Source organism: Cnephaeus nilssonii (genome assembly GCF_951640355.1).
Source record: "Cnephaeus nilssonii genome assembly, chromosome: 12".
Taxonomy (NCBI): domain Eukaryota; kingdom Metazoa; phylum Chordata; class Mammalia; order Chiroptera; family Vespertilionidae; genus Cnephaeus; species Cnephaeus nilssonii.
Window position 1 is genome coordinate 44,460,395 of NC_137083.1, and position 18,784 is coordinate 44,479,178.

The 18,784-nt window shown below is 39.8% G+C and overlaps 1 protein-coding gene across 3 annotated transcripts in view; it reads left to right on the forward strand.

Annotated features, from left to right (window-relative positions):
* The window catches only part of SUGCT (succinyl-CoA:glutarate-CoA transferase), a 538,921-nt gene that overhangs the window by 85,590 nt on the left and 434,547 nt on the right, over window positions 1-18,784 (forward strand). For all 3 annotated transcript variants that reach the window (XR_013814318.1, XM_079786519.1, XM_079786520.1), the window contains exon 9: window positions 13,279-13,374. Coding sequence is in view for 2 of the 3 variants with exons in the window: in XM_079786519.1 (XP_079642645.1) it covers window positions 13,279-13,374 (96 nt within the window). In the remaining variant the exon portion in view is untranslated. The remainder of the gene's footprint in view (window positions 1-13,278; window positions 13,375-18,784) is intronic.

The following is an 18,784-nucleotide window of genomic DNA, read 5'->3' on the forward strand; positions in this document are numbered from 1 at the left end:
ACTCACTTTTAGACCCCTGAAGATTCCCTTATTGTTTCTTAAGTCACCTTTGATGCTTTTCTCTCCCTGAATATGAGACCACAGGGCCTGACATTGTTATCTAACTCAGCATCTATTTTTATTTACCCAGTCGGCATATGGTAAAAGAATGAGTGGTCTTGTTCTTTGTGACTCCAGGGCCAGAGCCAGGTTTAGAAAGAGAGAGAGGCAAATATCAGCCTATTTTTATTCTATGAAGATGCCTTGTCCTATTCTGCTTTTCTGTAGGGATTGTGTCCACTTTTCTCTTTCTCACTTAAACTATTTCTTCTTCTTCATTGAGCTTCTCCTCCCAAATTAGAGAAAAATGGTATCATTCATTCCTGATTTAATAGATAATAATTGCTGAGTGCCTACTGTATGTGTCAGGTAGTGTTCCTGCCACTGGGCAGAGAGCAGCAAACAAATTAGACACATTCTTTCCATCCTCAATCTTCCGTTCTAGTGGACAGAGAGACAGAAGAGGAAGCGACTTCATCTCAGCGAGTTAGGGAAGACTTCACTGAGAGATGACATTTTTTACCCATAATCCTTCACTCTCACTTTCTTATTCTCTTCTGTCTTGCTTAAGACTCCACACCTTCAATTAATTCTTTTTTTCTAGTATATTTAAATGAACTTTAGGTTGTTTTTTTTCATCCTCAAAAATAAAACTTTTATCTTCCTCCTTACCTGCTTGAGCTACTGACCTGCTTGAGCTACTGTCCAGTCTCTCTCCTTCCCCCTTTACACAGCATCTAAAATACAGGCCAGTGTGGTGCAGTTGGTTGGGCGCCATCCTGTGCACCAGAGGGTTGCTGGTTCTATTCCCAGTTGCAGGCTCAATCCCTAGTAGGGGGGTGGCCGATGGATGTTTCACTTTCACATCAATGTTTCTCTCTCTCCTTCTCCCTTCCTCTTTCTCTTAAAAAAAAAAATCAATAAAAAGTCTTAAAAAATATTTTTGCAGCTCCCACATTCTTTTCATTCATTCCTTAGCCCCCCCTTTTAAATTTTATTTTATTTTTATTTATTGATTAAGGTATTACATATGTGTCCTTATTGCCCCATTGCCGCCCCCCCCCCACTCATGCTCCTTAGCCCCCTTTAATCTGGCTTTTGTCCCTGCTGCTTTATTGATATTGCATTTTAGTGATCATCTATGATCTTCTGGTCATTACATCTAATGCCTTGTTCCAGTTTTTATTTTCAATCATTAATTTTTTCTAAAAGACCCAATACTTTTCCATCTTTGCTGTGATGTTGTTCAAATGGGAGGACCTTTCCCTTTTTTTTTTTTTAGCATGACTAAATTCTCTTTATCAAAGGGTCAGCTCAAATGTCACTTTTTATCCCTACTTGATGGCACTGTTATTTCTCTTTTGGATTTTAACCTTCTTGAGAAACTCTGTTTGATTGATTTTGGGATCTTCCAGGACACCTGACGGAGTGCTTTGCATATAATAAGTGCTTATTAATTATCTGCTAAATGCATGAAGGAAGCAATAAACAAAAGTAACTTTCATCTTGTTCTTAGAACTTCTTTTTAAACCTACTGTTGCAGAACAAAGCACTATTTTATTCTAAAAACAAACATTTTAAAGAACTAAGTTATTTGAAATGTAAGACCCTATCTGAAGAAGACTTTTGAAATTGAACAAATGGCATTGCAGAGATAAATAATGTCATTAAATGTTACTTTTCTACATTTCCACTTACTCATCACATTTTTTAGTTGTTCATAACTACTTTTTGAGAATAATGATTGACTGGGTCAGTGGTTCATGGTAAGAAATATGTTTGATGTATTATCCTAAACATGCTTTTGAAATTCTGTCTCTCTTTGTTGTCTGTTCATACCTCTGGCATTTGATATCCAATTTCCTTATATGTCTGATTTTGATTAAGATGGATTGGAAAAATTATTCTGAGTATAATGCAACTATGTCTTCATTTAGAGTTTATTATATAAAATAAACATCAATATTATTTGACTATCATTAGTGATAATTCAGAGGAATGTGAAATGTGTGTGTTCTTTTCATTAAGTTAAAAATTGTTACGAAGAGGCTATGATAATGTTTTTTCTTTGCTAAGTAAATAAATGTAGAGATTTTAAAGTTAATGTAACAGCTCTACTGGTTTTTCAGTGTTTACAGGTAAAATGTTTATAGATTGAAATTTATTTCTAGTTACATTGAAATAGAAGACAAAACATATTTGCAGCAAAGCAAAAAACTGTGAATGAGTATTACATTAAATATTATATAATAATTAAAGTCAAACGTAACTGCAGAAAGTTTACCTAATTGAAAAGGATGCTTAATCACTGTTGTTTTTCCTTTACCAATAGGATAGTCCAATAAAACATTTCCATGATCAAGGTCATTCAGAAATCTTAAGTAATCTGATTATGTATAAAATATAGTATAGATTGCCAGAATCTAGACTAGCTGAATTGAAGTACAGGCTTGATATATAGGTATATAACCTTGGGCATATTACTAAACTGCTCTATGCCATTTGTACCTAAAATGAGTTAATGGAAGCCCCTCTATGATTATTAAATGAGATAACTTACATAAAATGCTTAGAACAGTGCACAATAGGTGATTAATAAGTTTTAGCTTTTATCATTAGTAAATACCAAAACTTAATGACAAATGTAGTATAAATAGGTAGAATTCTTATTCTTCTTTCAACTTGAGGTAGTCAGAATAACATCTCTACTCCTGAATGTTTTTCTCCTTGGCCCTAGTGATTCTGAAGGAATTAGTTTACTTTATGGTATGAGGGACAACGTGTAGCAGATTAAATTGCACAGGAATTTTGACTTTCAAAGTAATGAAAAAGAGAGCTATCAGGATCTCAAAATGTTTTTCTGATGGGAGGATAAATTTCTCTTTTTGAAAGATGTGTTCTCATTTATCTTCTAGTATTTTTTCCCCGAAAATGCTTTATAGTTGGTAAATGAATGAGGTTGAGTAGAAGAACATGAGAAGAATTATCGATTCAGTTAATAATATGCTTTCTAAGCAAATGCAGAGGACAGCTGAGTGATCACGGAGGGGTTCCAGTCATTCCAGTATTTTTTTTGGGGGGGCTTGCAGGGAATATAAAATGTGAACCCCAGGATATAACCTAGAATATACACTGAGTGGCCAGATTATTATGATCTCTGAATACATAATAATTTGGCCACTCAGTGTATTTGTATCTAAAATTGGTACCAAAAGTATTCTAGACTTTTGCTGGAGATCATCCACCTATTTGCCCTGAGCTTTCTATCAGCCAGTGCAAAGGGGAAAACTGATCAGGTGCACGATTTATATTATCTTTGATATCAAATAAATGAGGTACTCAAGAGAAGTACTGTATATGTGAAGTCAAGTGCTACTAGAGTGAGAGGGCCTGGGAGCAGAGAGCTTGAGCAGAAGGAGGTACTATACTAGTAGTGTGTAGGCATGGCTTAGAGAGCATAGTGACCTGAGTGTTAGCCATAGTTTTACCATCCACCAACTGTGAGATCCAGAGGAGATACTTAATGTCCATGGGCTTAGTTTTCTCATTTGAAAAGTGGGAGTTGTAATACCTACCTCATGTGAGATAATTTGGTTGTATTCATTGCCTCTTCAAAATCCATATAAAATCCAGGTAATCTAATTATATAAATCAATGGCTTCCCTTGACCCTTAGAATAATATCCCAGATTCTTACTTACCTAAGCCTGTAGGAAACCATGGGATCTGGCTTTGCATACCTTTCTGGCCTTACCTTGTACTACTCCCTTTTTTGCTTACTATGTTGCAGCTCCAATGGCCTTTCTCTTCTTGCATATGGTAAGCTTTTTACCACAATAAAGTCTTTTAATTGGTTGATCGTGTCACCTAGAAAGATTTCCTCTAGATTTTCAAATGTCTTTTCCAGGTCTCAGATTCAATGTCACATCTTCAAAGAGGTCTTCACTAACCTGCTAGTCTAGAAGAACCGTTCTGTGATTCTATTTCAGTTTCTTCATATCACGTATCATTTCTTGAAATTTTCCTCTTTGTGTATGTCTGAATGTACCTTACACTGGAATGTAAGCTTCCTGAGAGTACAACCATATCTGTCTTGTTTTATGCTATATCACTTGTGCCTAAAATAGTTCCTGGTACATAGTAGGTGTGATGTCAAGATTTTTGAATAAGTGAGTGAACCAATGAGGTGCTAGTTGACACTAAAATAAATAGTAGGTCCCCTTCCTTACCCTAGGACTCCTCTTCTTTTTATGCTTTCTCGTAAGAATGGAGTAGGACATATAAGGATGAGCCTGGAGCATCTTGTAGTGCCACAAAGAAGAGAGTGCTAAAAGAAAGAAAAGAAAAGAAAAGAAAAGACACACAACAAACACATGACAATGATTGGGAGGATGTCAAGGGACACAGGAACCAACTGAAAGAGCTCCCAATGTCCAAATCTGGAATGATTTGAGCAACAAAATAAAGTAGTATTCCATTATAATCCAAAGTATAAAGTAAATAAGTCTGTGCTGATATAAGTAAATGATTGAATAAATAGGGGAGAAGAGCAGATTTCCTGTGCACAATTCTAAATAATTTATATAGACACTTACCCTCTAAAAGGAGGATCATAGCCGCCCACCTCTTAAGTGGAGAAAAAAAAAAGAGTAACTTTACAGGGGAGAAACCTGATAAACGTGGCCTCACCCAGGTGATCAAGTTCAACACCAAAAGTGATAAATCATGTCGATAGTATATGCCTTCGATATGATGTGTTGAAAATGGTGCTTACTTTTGTGGTCTTCATTCCAAAACCCCATAATCCCAGTCTAATTATGGGAAAACCTTTTAAAAATTCCCAGTTGAGGAACATTCTGCAAAATACCTCATTACCACTCCTCGAAACTGTCAAGGTCATAAAAAAAAAAAAAGGAATGCATGATAAACTGTTACAGCCACAGGAGGCTAAGGAGCCAATAACTACATACAATGTATTAGTTAACCTGGATGGTATCATGGAACAGAAAAAGGACATCAAGTAAAAACTAAGGAAACCTGAACATCTGGATTATAATCATTAACGTTTAAAAATATGTTTTTATTGAATTTAGAGAGAGAGGAAGGTAGGGAAGGGGAGGGGCATGGTGGGGGGCGGAGAGAGAAGAGAAGAGGAAAGGAGACGAGAGGAGGGGAGAGGAGAGGAGAGGAGAGGAGAGGAGAGGAGAGGAGAGGAGAGGAGAGGGAGACATCTATTGGCTGCCTCCCACATGCACCCTGACTAGGGACCGAACTTGCAATCTGGACATATGCCCTGACTGGGAATTGAACCGTTGACCCTTTGGTACGTGGGACACCCACCACTCAACCAATTGAGTGCAACTACCAGGGCTAATCATTATGTTTATCAATATTGGTTCTTTAAATATGTGTCACACTAATATGTTAGTAATAGGGGAACTGGGAGTGGGATATATGAGAACTTTCTGTACTATCTTGGTAATTTTTCTATAAATCTAAAATTTATAATCCCTTCATCCCTTCACCATTTTCTAAAATAAAAAAAATTTTTTTAAAGAGAGTAGTCTTAAATAAGGCTGTATTCTTCTATTGTATTATTTTCAGTGCCTACTTTGTCTTCCACTATAAATAAATATATCTTATTTAACCTACGCCCTGTTATTGGGTATTTAAATTGGTGCTAGTAGTTTGTACCTACATCATTGACCATACCTGTGATTAGTGGAAAGGCTGTTTTGACATGGAGACTTATCTTCTTTTGTTTTATATTACTTCTGATTTCTTCTCTTAGTTTATCTCACTACATTTCCCCTTAAGGGGTGACTTTATGTATGTCCTATATGTTGATGACTCCAGCCTAATTGATTGTCTCGCAGGCTTCTCCATTTCAAAATATTCAAAGGTGGACTCTTATTTTCCTTTCCTTTCAACTTGTTCCTTTCTCTGACTTTCTTTTTTCTGTTAATGTCTTAATAGCTTACCCGATATTCAGCCAGAAATCTGCCAGTGGTGAACCTGAGTTGGGGCGGTGAAGGATTAAAGAAAACAGACAAGAGAATACAGTTGGGGCCAGGTGGGACACTGTTCTCAGATGGAGAGACAGTGCCACTGCCTGTAAGCCGAGTCTTTATTTTATAGTCAGATCCCATGAGGCAAAGCAAGGGCATGGTCAAGATGTTTACAATGTTCTATGAGTTTTGAATCTACTTGATTACATGCACCTGAGAACTCTATCAAGCTTTGTTTTGGCAGCACTTGCTTCACCTCCTGCAGCCTACATCACTCAGCCACCTGGGACCACAGGTTCGGACCATAAGGTCAAGCTTACAACCATAGCCTTTGGCTATAATTGTGCTGTGAGGGCTTTGCCCTCCAAGCTGGGACCTGCACGTGGCTTTGCCACGAGAGGACTGTGCCCTCTCATTAGTTTGATGCTTGAACCTGTCCAAACGCTGTAGCTGCTCTCCACACCTTACCATGATCTGCAAGGGATGGCATGATCTGGCCTCTGTCAGCCTCTCCAATTTCATTCACTGTTTCTTTCTTGGCATGCTTCAGTTACATTGGTCTATTGTCAGCACCCCCCCACCGCCCCCGCCCTTGTCCCCATGCCAATTACTTTCCAGCCTTAGGGCTTTCACATATATTATTCTCTTTGTTTTTAAAGTTCTCTTCCAGCTCCTTTCCCCATATCAGTTTTTATAAGTCCAAGGGGGGCAGGATAATGCCTTTTGCATTTACTTATGTATACCAGTACCTAGCATAATGCCTTACACAAAGCAGCACTTAATATTTGTTGAATAAGTAAGACAACAGTAATTAGTCATTCATGTGTTGAAAAAATTAGCGTGTAAGCTCCATGTTAGGTGCTATGAGAAGGTACAAAGGTTTTATAATACACTAGTAGCCCATCGCGCGATATCGCGCAGTAGGCTGCCTGCCACTTCCTTGGGAGCCGGCGGGAACTGCAGTGCACCGCCGGAGCCACGCTGCTTCCGCGGGAGCCGGGAGGGAGCCGTGGGAGGTGGGCCCGCCGTCTCCTGTCCAGGCCTGTGCTTAGCCGTGGAGGCTGCGGGCCGGCCCCCCTGTCCTTGTCCGTGTGCACTAAAGCTCCGGGGGGCCGGCCTGAGCCGGGGCATGGCGGCTCGCCGCCCCCCCATCTCTGTCTCTGTCTCTGCTCCAGGCCTCACCTGCGTGCGCAACCTCCTCCTGTCTGGTTGTGACCCGTTATGGCGTCCTGGCCTAATTTGCATATTTCCATATATATATATATATACACCCTTTGAGATCCACTTTCAGATCTGTAATACCCCTTTTAAACATTGGGTTACTAAGTTTAGCCCAGTGATCTCTTTTTTCAAAATATAATTCTTTTCCCTCCAACTTTGCCTCTGAGTATTTACTGATAAATCATACTTTGTTTTTGGATGACATCTGGCTTCAAATCTTATTTAATCTGTTTGCCCAATGGGAGCATGCTATTATATATATATAATTTTTACCCTGAAATAGTTCCCAATTTAAAAGGACTGATAGGATAAGATACTTAATAATATTGTAACATGGAGAAAGGCACTGTGGTAGTAATTCAAAGTTCTGCCAGTAGCCAGCTGTGTGACCTCAGATAACTCATCGCCCTTCTCTGTTCCTTTATTTAGGTACTAGAGGCCCGGTGCATGAAATCTGTGCATGGTGGGGCGTCCCTCAGCCCAGCCTGCACTCTCTCCAATCCTGAACCCCTCTCACAATCCTGGATTGCTGGCTCCTAATTGCTCACCTGCCTGCCTGCCTTGTTGCCCCTAACTGCCCCCTCCTGCCGGCCTGATTGCCACTCACTGCCTCTGTGTGCTGGCCTGATCGCCCCTAACTGCCCCCCTGCTGGCTTGGTCACCCCTTACTGCCCCCCTCTGCTGGACTGGTCACCCCCAACTGCCCCCCCTGCCCGCCTGGTCATCCCCAATTGCCCCCTCCTGCCAGCTTACTTGCCTCTCACTGCCCCCCCGGCAGCCTAATTGCACCCAGCTGCCTCCCCCCCCCCCCCCCCCCCCCGCTGGCCTGGTTGCCCCCAACTGCACCCCCTCGCTGGTCTGGTCACCCACAACTGCCCCCTCCTGCTGGCCTGGTTGCCCCACACAGCCTGCTTGTTCACTCATTTGGTCGTCCCTCACTAACCCCCCTGCCGACCTGGTCATAGGCAGCCATCTTGTAGGGGCGTGATGGTCAATTTGCATATTACCTCTTTATTATATAGGATCCTATATAATAAAAGGCTAATATGCAAATTGTCCCCTTGACCAGGAGTTCGACTGGGAGTTCGACCAGGGGGTGGGACCGGCCAGCCAACCTCCCCCGTCCCCTTTCCCCAGCCAGCCCGGCCTGATCGCCCCAATCGGGGCGGGCTGGCCGGACCCTACCCATTCACGAATTCATGCACTGGGCCTCTTGTCTGTAATATTAAGGAATTTGACTGGACTTTCCTAATGCTTATTTACAATTAATGGTACATTGGTTAAATTATTTTTTCCCAGGCTCCATCCTTGAAGAGTCTGATTCAGTAGGTTTGGATAATTCCCCAGGTGATTGTACAGCACAACCAGGTTTAGGAACTATTGATCTAGGTCTTTCTAGCTTTTCCATGTTATAATTCGAATTGTAGTACAAGGTTGACTATGAAAGTGCAGCAGGAGTCAGGCAAATTAAGGTCTTGTTCTGTATTTGTTCAGAGGCAGGGAAAATATTTTTGTGCTCCCAGTGATGGGAGAACTTAATGGATAACATCACATTGAAATGGACTTTGAAGACTGGATAGAGATATGGGCAAATGCAGAAATGAAGCATGACTGGGGTTTAGTCCAGTTAGTTAGAGGCCAGAATATATGCAAGAGAGCGGGGTTTGTGGGTGGTGGAATTATCCATTTTGATGCAATGGACCATAGTTCTAGTCTTGTTTTCCCCACTTTGCCTATCATACTTGTTTGTCCTTTTGGAGATGAAAGGTTCTATTATTGCAGCTTGATCCTCATTTGGTAGGAGTGAAACGTGTGGTGACCAATACCATGGAGCTGCTTTGGGAAATAATTGTGTGTCTTCTTCCTCAATCCTTTAGTGACTCTACCCTTTGAGATCCACTTTGATCACCCCATTGGTTTTCTGGTCAGAAATAAAGAATATTAAGGATCCACTATGTTATTAAAATAATAGTTTTGCTGTCAGAATGATTATTATTAAATCAAAGATGGCTTTTTTTTTGTTTTGTTTAGATGAAACCATATAAAGGCAACATTCTGAGTAAATTATATAGCATCCACATGATGAAATAATGAGCCTAAGTTTAGGGGATGAACATAATGATATAATGCAATATTTAGAATGGATATACAGTATGTACTTATTAACCAAAAAGTCACATCCTATGTTCATTTGAGTTGTGCAAAATTTGTCATTAATTGCCAGGAAGCCTCTGGTTTTTTATACATAATCACATCATAGCTGTTGACTTTTCCCCCTTTCTCCTGCTTTAAAAAAAATCCTGTAAATAGTAGATTACTTTCAGATCTGTAATACCCCTTTTAAACATTGGGTTACTAAGTTTAGCCCGGGGCTCTCTTTTTTCAAAGTATAATTCTTTTCCCTCCAGCTTTGCCTCTGAGTATTTACTGATAAATCATACTTTGTTTTTGGATGACATCTGGCTTCAAATCTTATTTAATCTGTTTGCCCAGTGGGAGCACGCCATTCTGAAATGTTTGTTGTTTTCATGAGTCAGCACTGTGTGGAGAAAATGGATATAGTATTCCATTTAGAAACAGTCTGTGAGATGAGTTCTGACCCTTCATTCAAACTAACTCTAAATGGGGCTACTTTTATTAAATAGTTGTCAAAGACAGATTATCAAGGCGGGGACAGAAACACAGAAGCCAAAATTGAGAAGAAAGAATGAGGTAGTGGGCAAGATAGCCAGGTACAGTCCACCCCATGCCTACCCCTGGCAGTTGTCTCAGGTCAGTCTAGGATTTAAGACTAACCTGTGATCATCCAGTCAGCCCACTATCTCATGCAGCCCTTGCTGATGTGGATGTATTAATTATCAGTTGACCTTGAGATTAGAGAAGTGGAAATACTAAGCCTGTTGTGATTAATTGCTTGCAAAGAATTACTTTTATTAATGTGAACTAGAGCCTGATGCACGAAATTTGTGCAAGAGTAGGCCTTCCTTCCCCCAGCTGCCGGCATCGGCTTCCCTCTGGCACCCGGGACCCGGGCTTCCCTCCCAGCCTTGGCTTAGTCCAGAAGGTCATCTGGAAGGACATCTGGTCTAATTAGCATATTACGCTTTTATTATTATATATTCTTTGCCTCCAGTAGTAGCAGAGCACCTTAGAGTATGCTTTAACCAAATGTATTTGAAAGAAACAACCTCTCCCTGACCCATTCCCTCCCCCCCCGAAAAAAAAACACCACATAGCTAGATTAACAAAGATCCTTTCTTATAGGTAAGAAAATAGAAAAACCTTAGACTGGAGAAAATTTCCTCAATTTCACAGGAAAATTACTACTATTGCATCCCTGCTATCTTTGTATCAGCCTGACTTTTAAGAAGGATAATTGAGTCAGAAGTGTAGGGAACTTGGAAGCAAAGTTAAGGCTATTTACTGTATTGCAAATTGTGTTCTGTGTTCATGTGCGCAGGGTGGCATTGCAGGTCTGCCTCTGCGTCAGTCAGAGCACGTGGGGGTATTATGTGCGTGTACAGGGTGTCCCCCAAAATGTGTACCCACTCTAACAGCTAATGCTCAATTTTGAAAATGAAATGTGTTTTAATAAACACTGCCTTCGTAATTATTCAAAGTGTGTATACATTTTTTTTTTAGACACCCTATCTATTAGGATTTCCCGTATTATGTGGTTTGATATAGGAGTTCTGCTCTTTTATAAAAAGCTTAAAAATTGAAAATTGGTTTAGGTCAAATGTCAAAGATATTATAGAGAATGTACCTGAAAATCAAAGTCGTTAAATTATATACCTACAGTTGTACAACTATTTAGAGGTTGACTGAAATTAGAAACCATGAACCTGGACTTCCCATCCAGTGCATTTTTACTACAAAATGTTGATTTGGTTTTCCATTTTGAAAGACACAGAAGTGATCTGTGAAATGGTGATTAACATTAGGCAGCCCCAGGCAGCCCTGGAATGCTCCATGGTTCAAATGCCCAAGACCAGATGGAGGTCCAGAAGTGGATGACTCAAAGTTTATTAGTTTTGCCACCTGGGCAGTACAGCCGAACCAGCTGCCATAAGGCAGTTCCAATTTCAACAGAGCAGTAAATGAACATAAAAGTCAGTGTAAATCCCAAGAATACGCTAAAGGAGAATGGCTGCCGCTGCAAGGAGATTCATTCAGGCCGAGCCCTATTGATGGCCCTGGTAGGAGGCACAGGTGCCATGCCAGGCAGAGGGCAATAACAGGTTGTGGCACCAAGCCTTGAAAAATCACCCGTTGAGTTGTTGCAGGAGCCAGTCTCAATGTGGAATATATTTGACTTGCTGGCTTGATAGATTCCTAATCACATCTCATGATTTATAATGGGAAAAGCAAGCCCATGCTATCTCTTGATGATGTTAGAAGTCAAGATGCCTTTTTTTTCTGGAAACTGAAAAGTTGTTATTAGGTCACCTCCTTTCCATAATTCTGGGCCTTCAAAGGCATGGATTTTCACTGGAACATAGTTTCTTGTGGCAGACCTTCAGGAATCAAGTTATAATCTTCATGATATCCTTATATGGAGTTGAATTATTGTGGGTTTTCAAGATCTGCACATGAAATGTTGCACGAGTCAGTTTTAGATCACGCCTTTAATAGAACTATGCTTCTTGAACATGGAAATAAGTATAATAATGAGGCCAGAAGCAAGTTGGGAAAGTTACAGTGCTTTTTGTTTAAATGAGGGTGATTCACTCAGAATGAAAATAAATAAATAATCTTGATTCTCTGTGTTAGTAGAAATGCTTTAGGCAGCAAGGAACAGAAAACTTGACTAAACGGACTTAAAAACAAAATAGAGGTTAGTTAGTTTGTTTATCTATATATGTAACTAGAGGCCCGGTGCACGAAATTTGTGCATGGGGGGTGTCTCTCAGCCCAGCCTGCACCCTCTCCAATCTGGGACCCCTTGAGGGATGTCTGACTGCCTGTTTAGGCCCAATCCCGGTAAGATCGGGCCTAAACGGGCAGTCGGACATCCCTCTCACAATCCAGGACTGCTGGCTCCCAACTGCTCGCCTGCCTGTCTTCCTGATTGCCCCTAACCGCTTCTACCTGCCAGCCTGATCATCCCCTAACCACTCCCCTGACAGCCTGATTGATGCCTAACTGCTCCCCTGCTAGCCTGTTTGCCCCCAACTACTCTCCCCTGCAGGCCTGGGTCCCCCACAACTGCCCTTCCTTGCAGGCCCGGTTGCCCCCAACTTCCCTCCTCTGCCAGCCTGGTCATGCCTAACTTCCCTCCCCTGCAGGCTTGATAGCCCCCAACTGCCTTCCCTTGCAGGCCTGGCCCTCCCAACTGCCCCCCCCCCCGCTGGCCTGATCGCCCACAACTGCCCCCCCTTGTAGACCTGGTCCCTCCCAACTGCCCTCTCCTGCTGGCCATCTTGTGGTGGCCATCTTGTGTCCACATGGGGCAGTCATCTTTGACCACATGGGGGCAGCCATCTTGTGTTGGAGTGATGGTCAATTTGCATATTACTCTTTTATTAGATAGGATGACAAGTTTAGAGGAATGTGCCTCCTGACTTTGCTTCACCTGGTCAGTGATGACACAGTCTCATTTTGTGTCATCTTGATGGAAAGTAAAAGGACCGGAGGAGAGAGGAAGGGAATGTATGATTGCTGATTTATTTTGCTAAGGCTTTGATGCTAAAAGCTTGACCAGATTCCACCAGCTGGGGCAACTTCTGCCTTCAGGTGATCTTTTCAGGATCTAAATGTTTCTGTATTTATACTTCTCAGGTGACCATTACTCAGGACTTAGTCTCATGCACTAATCTAACACTGCTCTTCCTTGCTTTGTATGATGAAAGGTGATACCTGTATTTTCTAACCTGTTGGGAGTTTCTTTTTCTCTCTCTTATCTTCTTCAATGACATAAAGTAAAATCAAATCAGAATTTTCGTATTATAACCTTTTGTTAATGAGTGAGTATAGATACACTGACTTTTTTTTTCTTTTTCTTCTGATAGGTGGCATGTTTAACACAGGTAGCTGCTAATTATCTTATTGGCCAAAAAGAAGCGAAACGTTGGGGCACAGCTCATGGCAGTATTGTTCCCTACCAGGTAAGAATACAACAAGAATATAACCTGCAATTTTGTACGGTATGAGTTTGTGAAATGATTTCCTTAAAAAAACATTAGGAGTATTCTGTCATATATCTTTGTCTAACTATAACAAGGTTCTGTTGTTCACTGTAAATGCTGTGTTTTGCACATTTCTTCATCAGAAGATTAGTAACAGGACACTTAAATGGATCAAAGAAACTTGCTGAAAGTGAATAACTATTGGACTCAGGATGGTTTGCTTTACTTTTTTCTTTTTTCCACCCAAAAGAGGCACTAATTGTAGCCATTTGAGAAAGCGTGGTTTGTTCACTATGTCAGTTATAAACCAAATGTTACCTACCCCAGTTGACAATAATATTCTCACAGGGTTGGAGTAAAATGAAAATTTGCCTGTGACAGATCTTCATTTTTGAGCAAAGCAGATGGTTCAGGAACTGCTGTTCTTTATTAAGTGTCTAAACTTGTCCTTAGAAATTCCTGACTTTGGCTAGTGTGAATGAAGTGTGAAGGAACTGTGATCTTTCAAAAACAAAAACAAAAAAACTCTTAACTCTTCTTCCAAACCCCTAACCTTTGCTTAGCCCAGTTGTATTAGATCTCATTGTATTTACTAATGTATTTGTCATATATTCTGCATTATGTTGTAAGTTTAAGAGTAGAGGTGTCTTTTTCATGGTGTCCTTTTTTATACCTAGTAGAAGCACATACTATATACCATAAAATTTCTGTGGAATAAGGGAGTGAATTTTGCTATAGTCATTTTAGTGCTAGTGCTCTTAACAGAACACATAAAAGTCAGCATTTTCCATTTGTCAGGAAACCCATCAACACTGCTAATCATCCTTTTAGTTTTAAGAACAGTATTTCCTCGGGCAAAACTAGTTTCATTTCAGTTTTTTAATACAGATCCGAAGAAAGCAGTGACCCAATGTGATTCCACAATTCTCTCTCTATTTCTATTTACGGTCTTTATGCCCGAGACATCACTATGATTTTCCTGTAGAACTACGGTCTCTCTTTTTAACACATTTAGTTGGTCTTTAGGCAGAGTTACAGTTGTGGATACGTTTTCTTTAGTTCCTTCCCTCTTTTCTCCCAATGTGGCTTTGTGACCACCATGGGTCACATTTTGCTTCCGCTCTCCTTAGCCCTTTGTGTTTGCTCCTACCCTTCTAGCCAAGCCTACCTCCCGTCACAAAGGTGGTCTTTTTGGACTAGTTAGAGATGATCAAATTCAGCCTTCTCATTTCTCAGATAAGACATCTTATACTTAGGTTGGTTAGATGGCCTCCAACTCTGACCTCCTGCCTCCTTGTGGCGTATTCTTTCAGACCCTGGTACCTTTGATAGGAGAGTGTGTGATTCCAGTTTCCTCCTTCGACTCCACCCTTGCTCCTAGATAAGGGGTCTCATCAGCTAATTAATTTATGCTCATCATTAATAATGGAAATCCCTGTCAAGGGCATTTTAACAGAGGGCAATGTTAGAACCTGTGGGAATTCATCTCAAATAATGGCAGTCTCGGCCTCACTTTTTGATGTGTATGGAGGAAGCATTTATGAGTTGGAAGGCTTTACAGTGTAATTTCAACTCACGTTACATAGCGAGGTGCTCATGTATGTGTTCAAGTATAAGGTTTACAGTTTATCTTTTGCTTATTTTAAAAAATAGAATGTACTTTTTAAAAGTTTTGTAAAGACTTCAGCTATCCATCCTGGGTGTTTGCACCAGAGCTCTGGCATCTTGGGTGTTCTCTCAATTATTTCATTGTGATGTGAAAAGAAATTTACAATCTTTGGCTTTTGTAATTGTGGTTAAAAGATATAAGTGTCTGTGAGTGTGTGTGCACGTGCTTTTGTTCTTTGAAGACACAAATGTACGTCTTCGGCTTGAATTGTCCCAGTGACATAAAATGGGTAATGTGCTTATTTGATCTGGTTGATTGCAGCTTTATTATTAGTAAGAAGTAAGAGAAGATCTGCTAGGGTCTTTCCTCAGGAGCCCAGAATTAATGTGTTTTCTCTTGGTAAAGTTCAGCACTATGACTAAGGAACAAATACAAATGTCACTCGAATGAAACTAGCATACCAGGATAGGTCCTAGATACACTTATAGAGCCTGGTCTGTTTACAATTTTAAAAATATATTTGGGAAATATTTTTATGGGTGAATACGAGGATAATTATAATTTAATTTCATATAATAATTATTGTTTGTATCTAATTTGAGTTGTCTGAGTTTTGATATGAAGGTCTACAATGGGAGACTCTGGTGGTCTTAGGCATTAGTTAAGAGGCCTAGTCCACTCTCCTCTATTCTTGCTGAACCCTATCTGAAAGATCATAGACCTTGAATGCATGGAATGTAAATGTCTGGAAAGTATTCTATGCCTGCAATCAAGCAATAGATATGGGTAGAAGAAAACATAAATACAATCTAACTCAGAATTTATGACTGCCTCTCTCAAATTTCTCTCAGCTTTACCCAGCTATCCTACATGTACCTACATATTTACTTCTGGGATGACTATTTCAACATCTTCTCTCTCCTCAAGTCTTTCCCCTTTCTCCTCACCCTTAATTTCTTATTTCACTCAAAAGTGATGCAATCAGAAGAGAACTACTACATATTTTCTTTACAGTACCTCCCAAACTTCTACATGTGTATCCATAAGTAGTTCATTTCATTCCCTTCTATCACAATGGATGAATCGTCCCTTTCCTGCATATCATCTCCTCTATCACTTATGGATAAACATATGATCATATCTTTCACCTTAAACCCAGAAACCTTCCTTGGGTCCCATGTCCTGTCTTTTTCCATCTTTCATCCCATTTCTTCATGTTCTCTATTACAAAACTCCTCAAAAGAGTTTTGGGTGGTGTCTGCTGGAAGGAAGCACTCCACCATTTATACTACAGTACAATTTGTGCCTCACAGGCAAAGAGATTTTACAGTACTCTGAGGCCTCAGAAATTTGGGCGCTTGGAAAAGTTGACTTTCTGAGCAGTTCATTAATAAGAATAATCTTTTTTTTTTTGAACCTTTCAAATGTAGGGACTTCAAGTGGAATTTTCCCCGATGGCCTGATAATTTACATGGGGATTTCTTTTAATTTCCTGCCCCCTCCCCCCGTCCCAGTAGCTTCTAATTCAAGAAATTGAAGAAAACAGTTATTCAGATGATTCAATAAAATCCTGTTTCCCTTTCTTTAGTTGGCCTCATTCAACCAATGAGAGGAGCAGGAAGCTGTGCCATGTTATTTCTGGTAGGGACTTTATACTGTGTATTTAACTTGGCATAAGCAGAGACTCGGACAGGCGGTAAATTACAAGCTTGAAGAGATGTAGCACTTTGCTGTCAATCCTTAGAAAACATCAAAATGCTGTTACATCATAGCATATTAAATAACCTTGGGAATTTTGAAAAGCTATTTAAGGACTTTTTAATAAGTCAAAATGTAAATATTATACATCTATCTGTTTCGTTGTGACTTTTTTCCCTTTAACATAGTCACACTAACACATTAACTAGTTTTTCCCCACCATAATCCTAACTCTAAATCTAATCTTAAACCTAAACATAACTCAAAACCTAACCCTAACCTTAAACCTAAACCTTACCTTAGCTCTTATTCTAAATCTAACATTAATCCTAAACTTAATTTAAAAACAAACCCTAAACTCAATGCTAACTCTAATCCTAACCATAATTCTAACTCAAACCTTAACACCAACTTTAGTAAAAACTTAATCCTAACCCTAAAGCTAACTCTAAATGTAACTTTAATTTAGCTCTTAACCAAATACTAAACCTAGACCTAATCTAATTTTAAAACAAACCCTAACCTCCAAGTTAACTCTGCTCTAACACTAACCCTGAACCTAATCATAAACTCAACCCTAATCCTAACCCTTAAGCATCCCTACACCTAACCCTTAACCTAAACCTAACACTAATTTAACCCAAACAATAAACTCTAACTCTTACTCTAACCCTAACCCTAATTATAAACTCAACCCTAACCACAACTCTAACCCTAATTCTAACTCTAACCCCAACCTTCACACAAAACCTAACTCAAAATCAAATTCTAACACTAACCCTAAATCCTAAACTTAACCCTAACCTTAGCTTTTACATTAAACCTAAACCTACCCTTAATTTAAAACCACATGCTAACCTCAATGCTAACTCAAATCCTAATACTAACACTAATCTCAAACTCAGTGCTAACCTCAACCTTAACCTGAACTCTCATCCTAACCCTAACCTAATTGTAACTCAAAACATAACCCTAACCTTAACCGTAACCCTGAACTGAGCTCTGACCCTTGCCTCTACCCTAATCCTACCCCAACCTTAACTCTAATAAACCCAAACTAAAGTTTGAAAGTATAGTTTAAACAAGCATATGATGGTATTGCATATTTAATTTAATTGATGCATTGGTTATTAACAATAATATCATGCTGGCTCCATTGAACATATACTATGTAATGGATTAAATAAATAAATACACATACATACACATTTACACACACACACACACACACACACACACACACACACACACTTTTCTCATTTTATTTTAATGAGAGGGACACCTGGAGTGATTGAGCAACTTTCTTTCTTTCTTTTTTTTTTAAGGTACATGCCCTTGACCGGAATCGAACCTGGGACCTTCCAGTCCACAGGCCGACGCTCTATACACTGAGCCAAACCGGTTTCGGCAGATTGAGCAACTTTCTTATGACCATAGCTAGAAAGTCAAAGAGCCTGAGTTGAAATGATGGTTTTAAGATTTCAAAACTTGTTTTCTTCCTATTTCCAAACTGGTAGTTTTTTTGGTGTTTGATACATTGTGGATACCTGCCGTTTAATTTCTTTGGCAGATGGTAGGGTTCTTCTAATCTATTTTATCATTTCTTTGACAAATGACTTATTTGTTATGATTCTAGAATGTACCAAACCTAACAGGTGACCTTGCTAGAGTAGTATATTTGAATTCTGAGCTACAGGGCAATTATAGGTTTTCCTCTACTATGTTTTCAATTCATGCTTTTGCAGAGCTCCTGATAAATCAAATAAATAACAATTTCTTGAGCCCCCAATGGAGTTTCAGGTCCTGAAGGCTTCCAGTTGAGGAAGAACTGGGCTGTTGATTTCTAGAAATGCAGAGATAATATAGCAGGCACAGCCAGGAGTGTTTGAGCTGTGGAGTCAGACAGACCTAGACTCATGACTCCACCACATAGTGGCTGTGAAATCTTGGACAAGTCTTTTACTCTCCCTAAGGTTAGCTGCTTCCTGTCCAAAAAGGTAATAATGATAGTTGTTTTTATGTTTAGTGAAGGAATTAAATGAGATAGTGTGTGGAAGTGTTTCGTGAAGTACCTGACTCTAA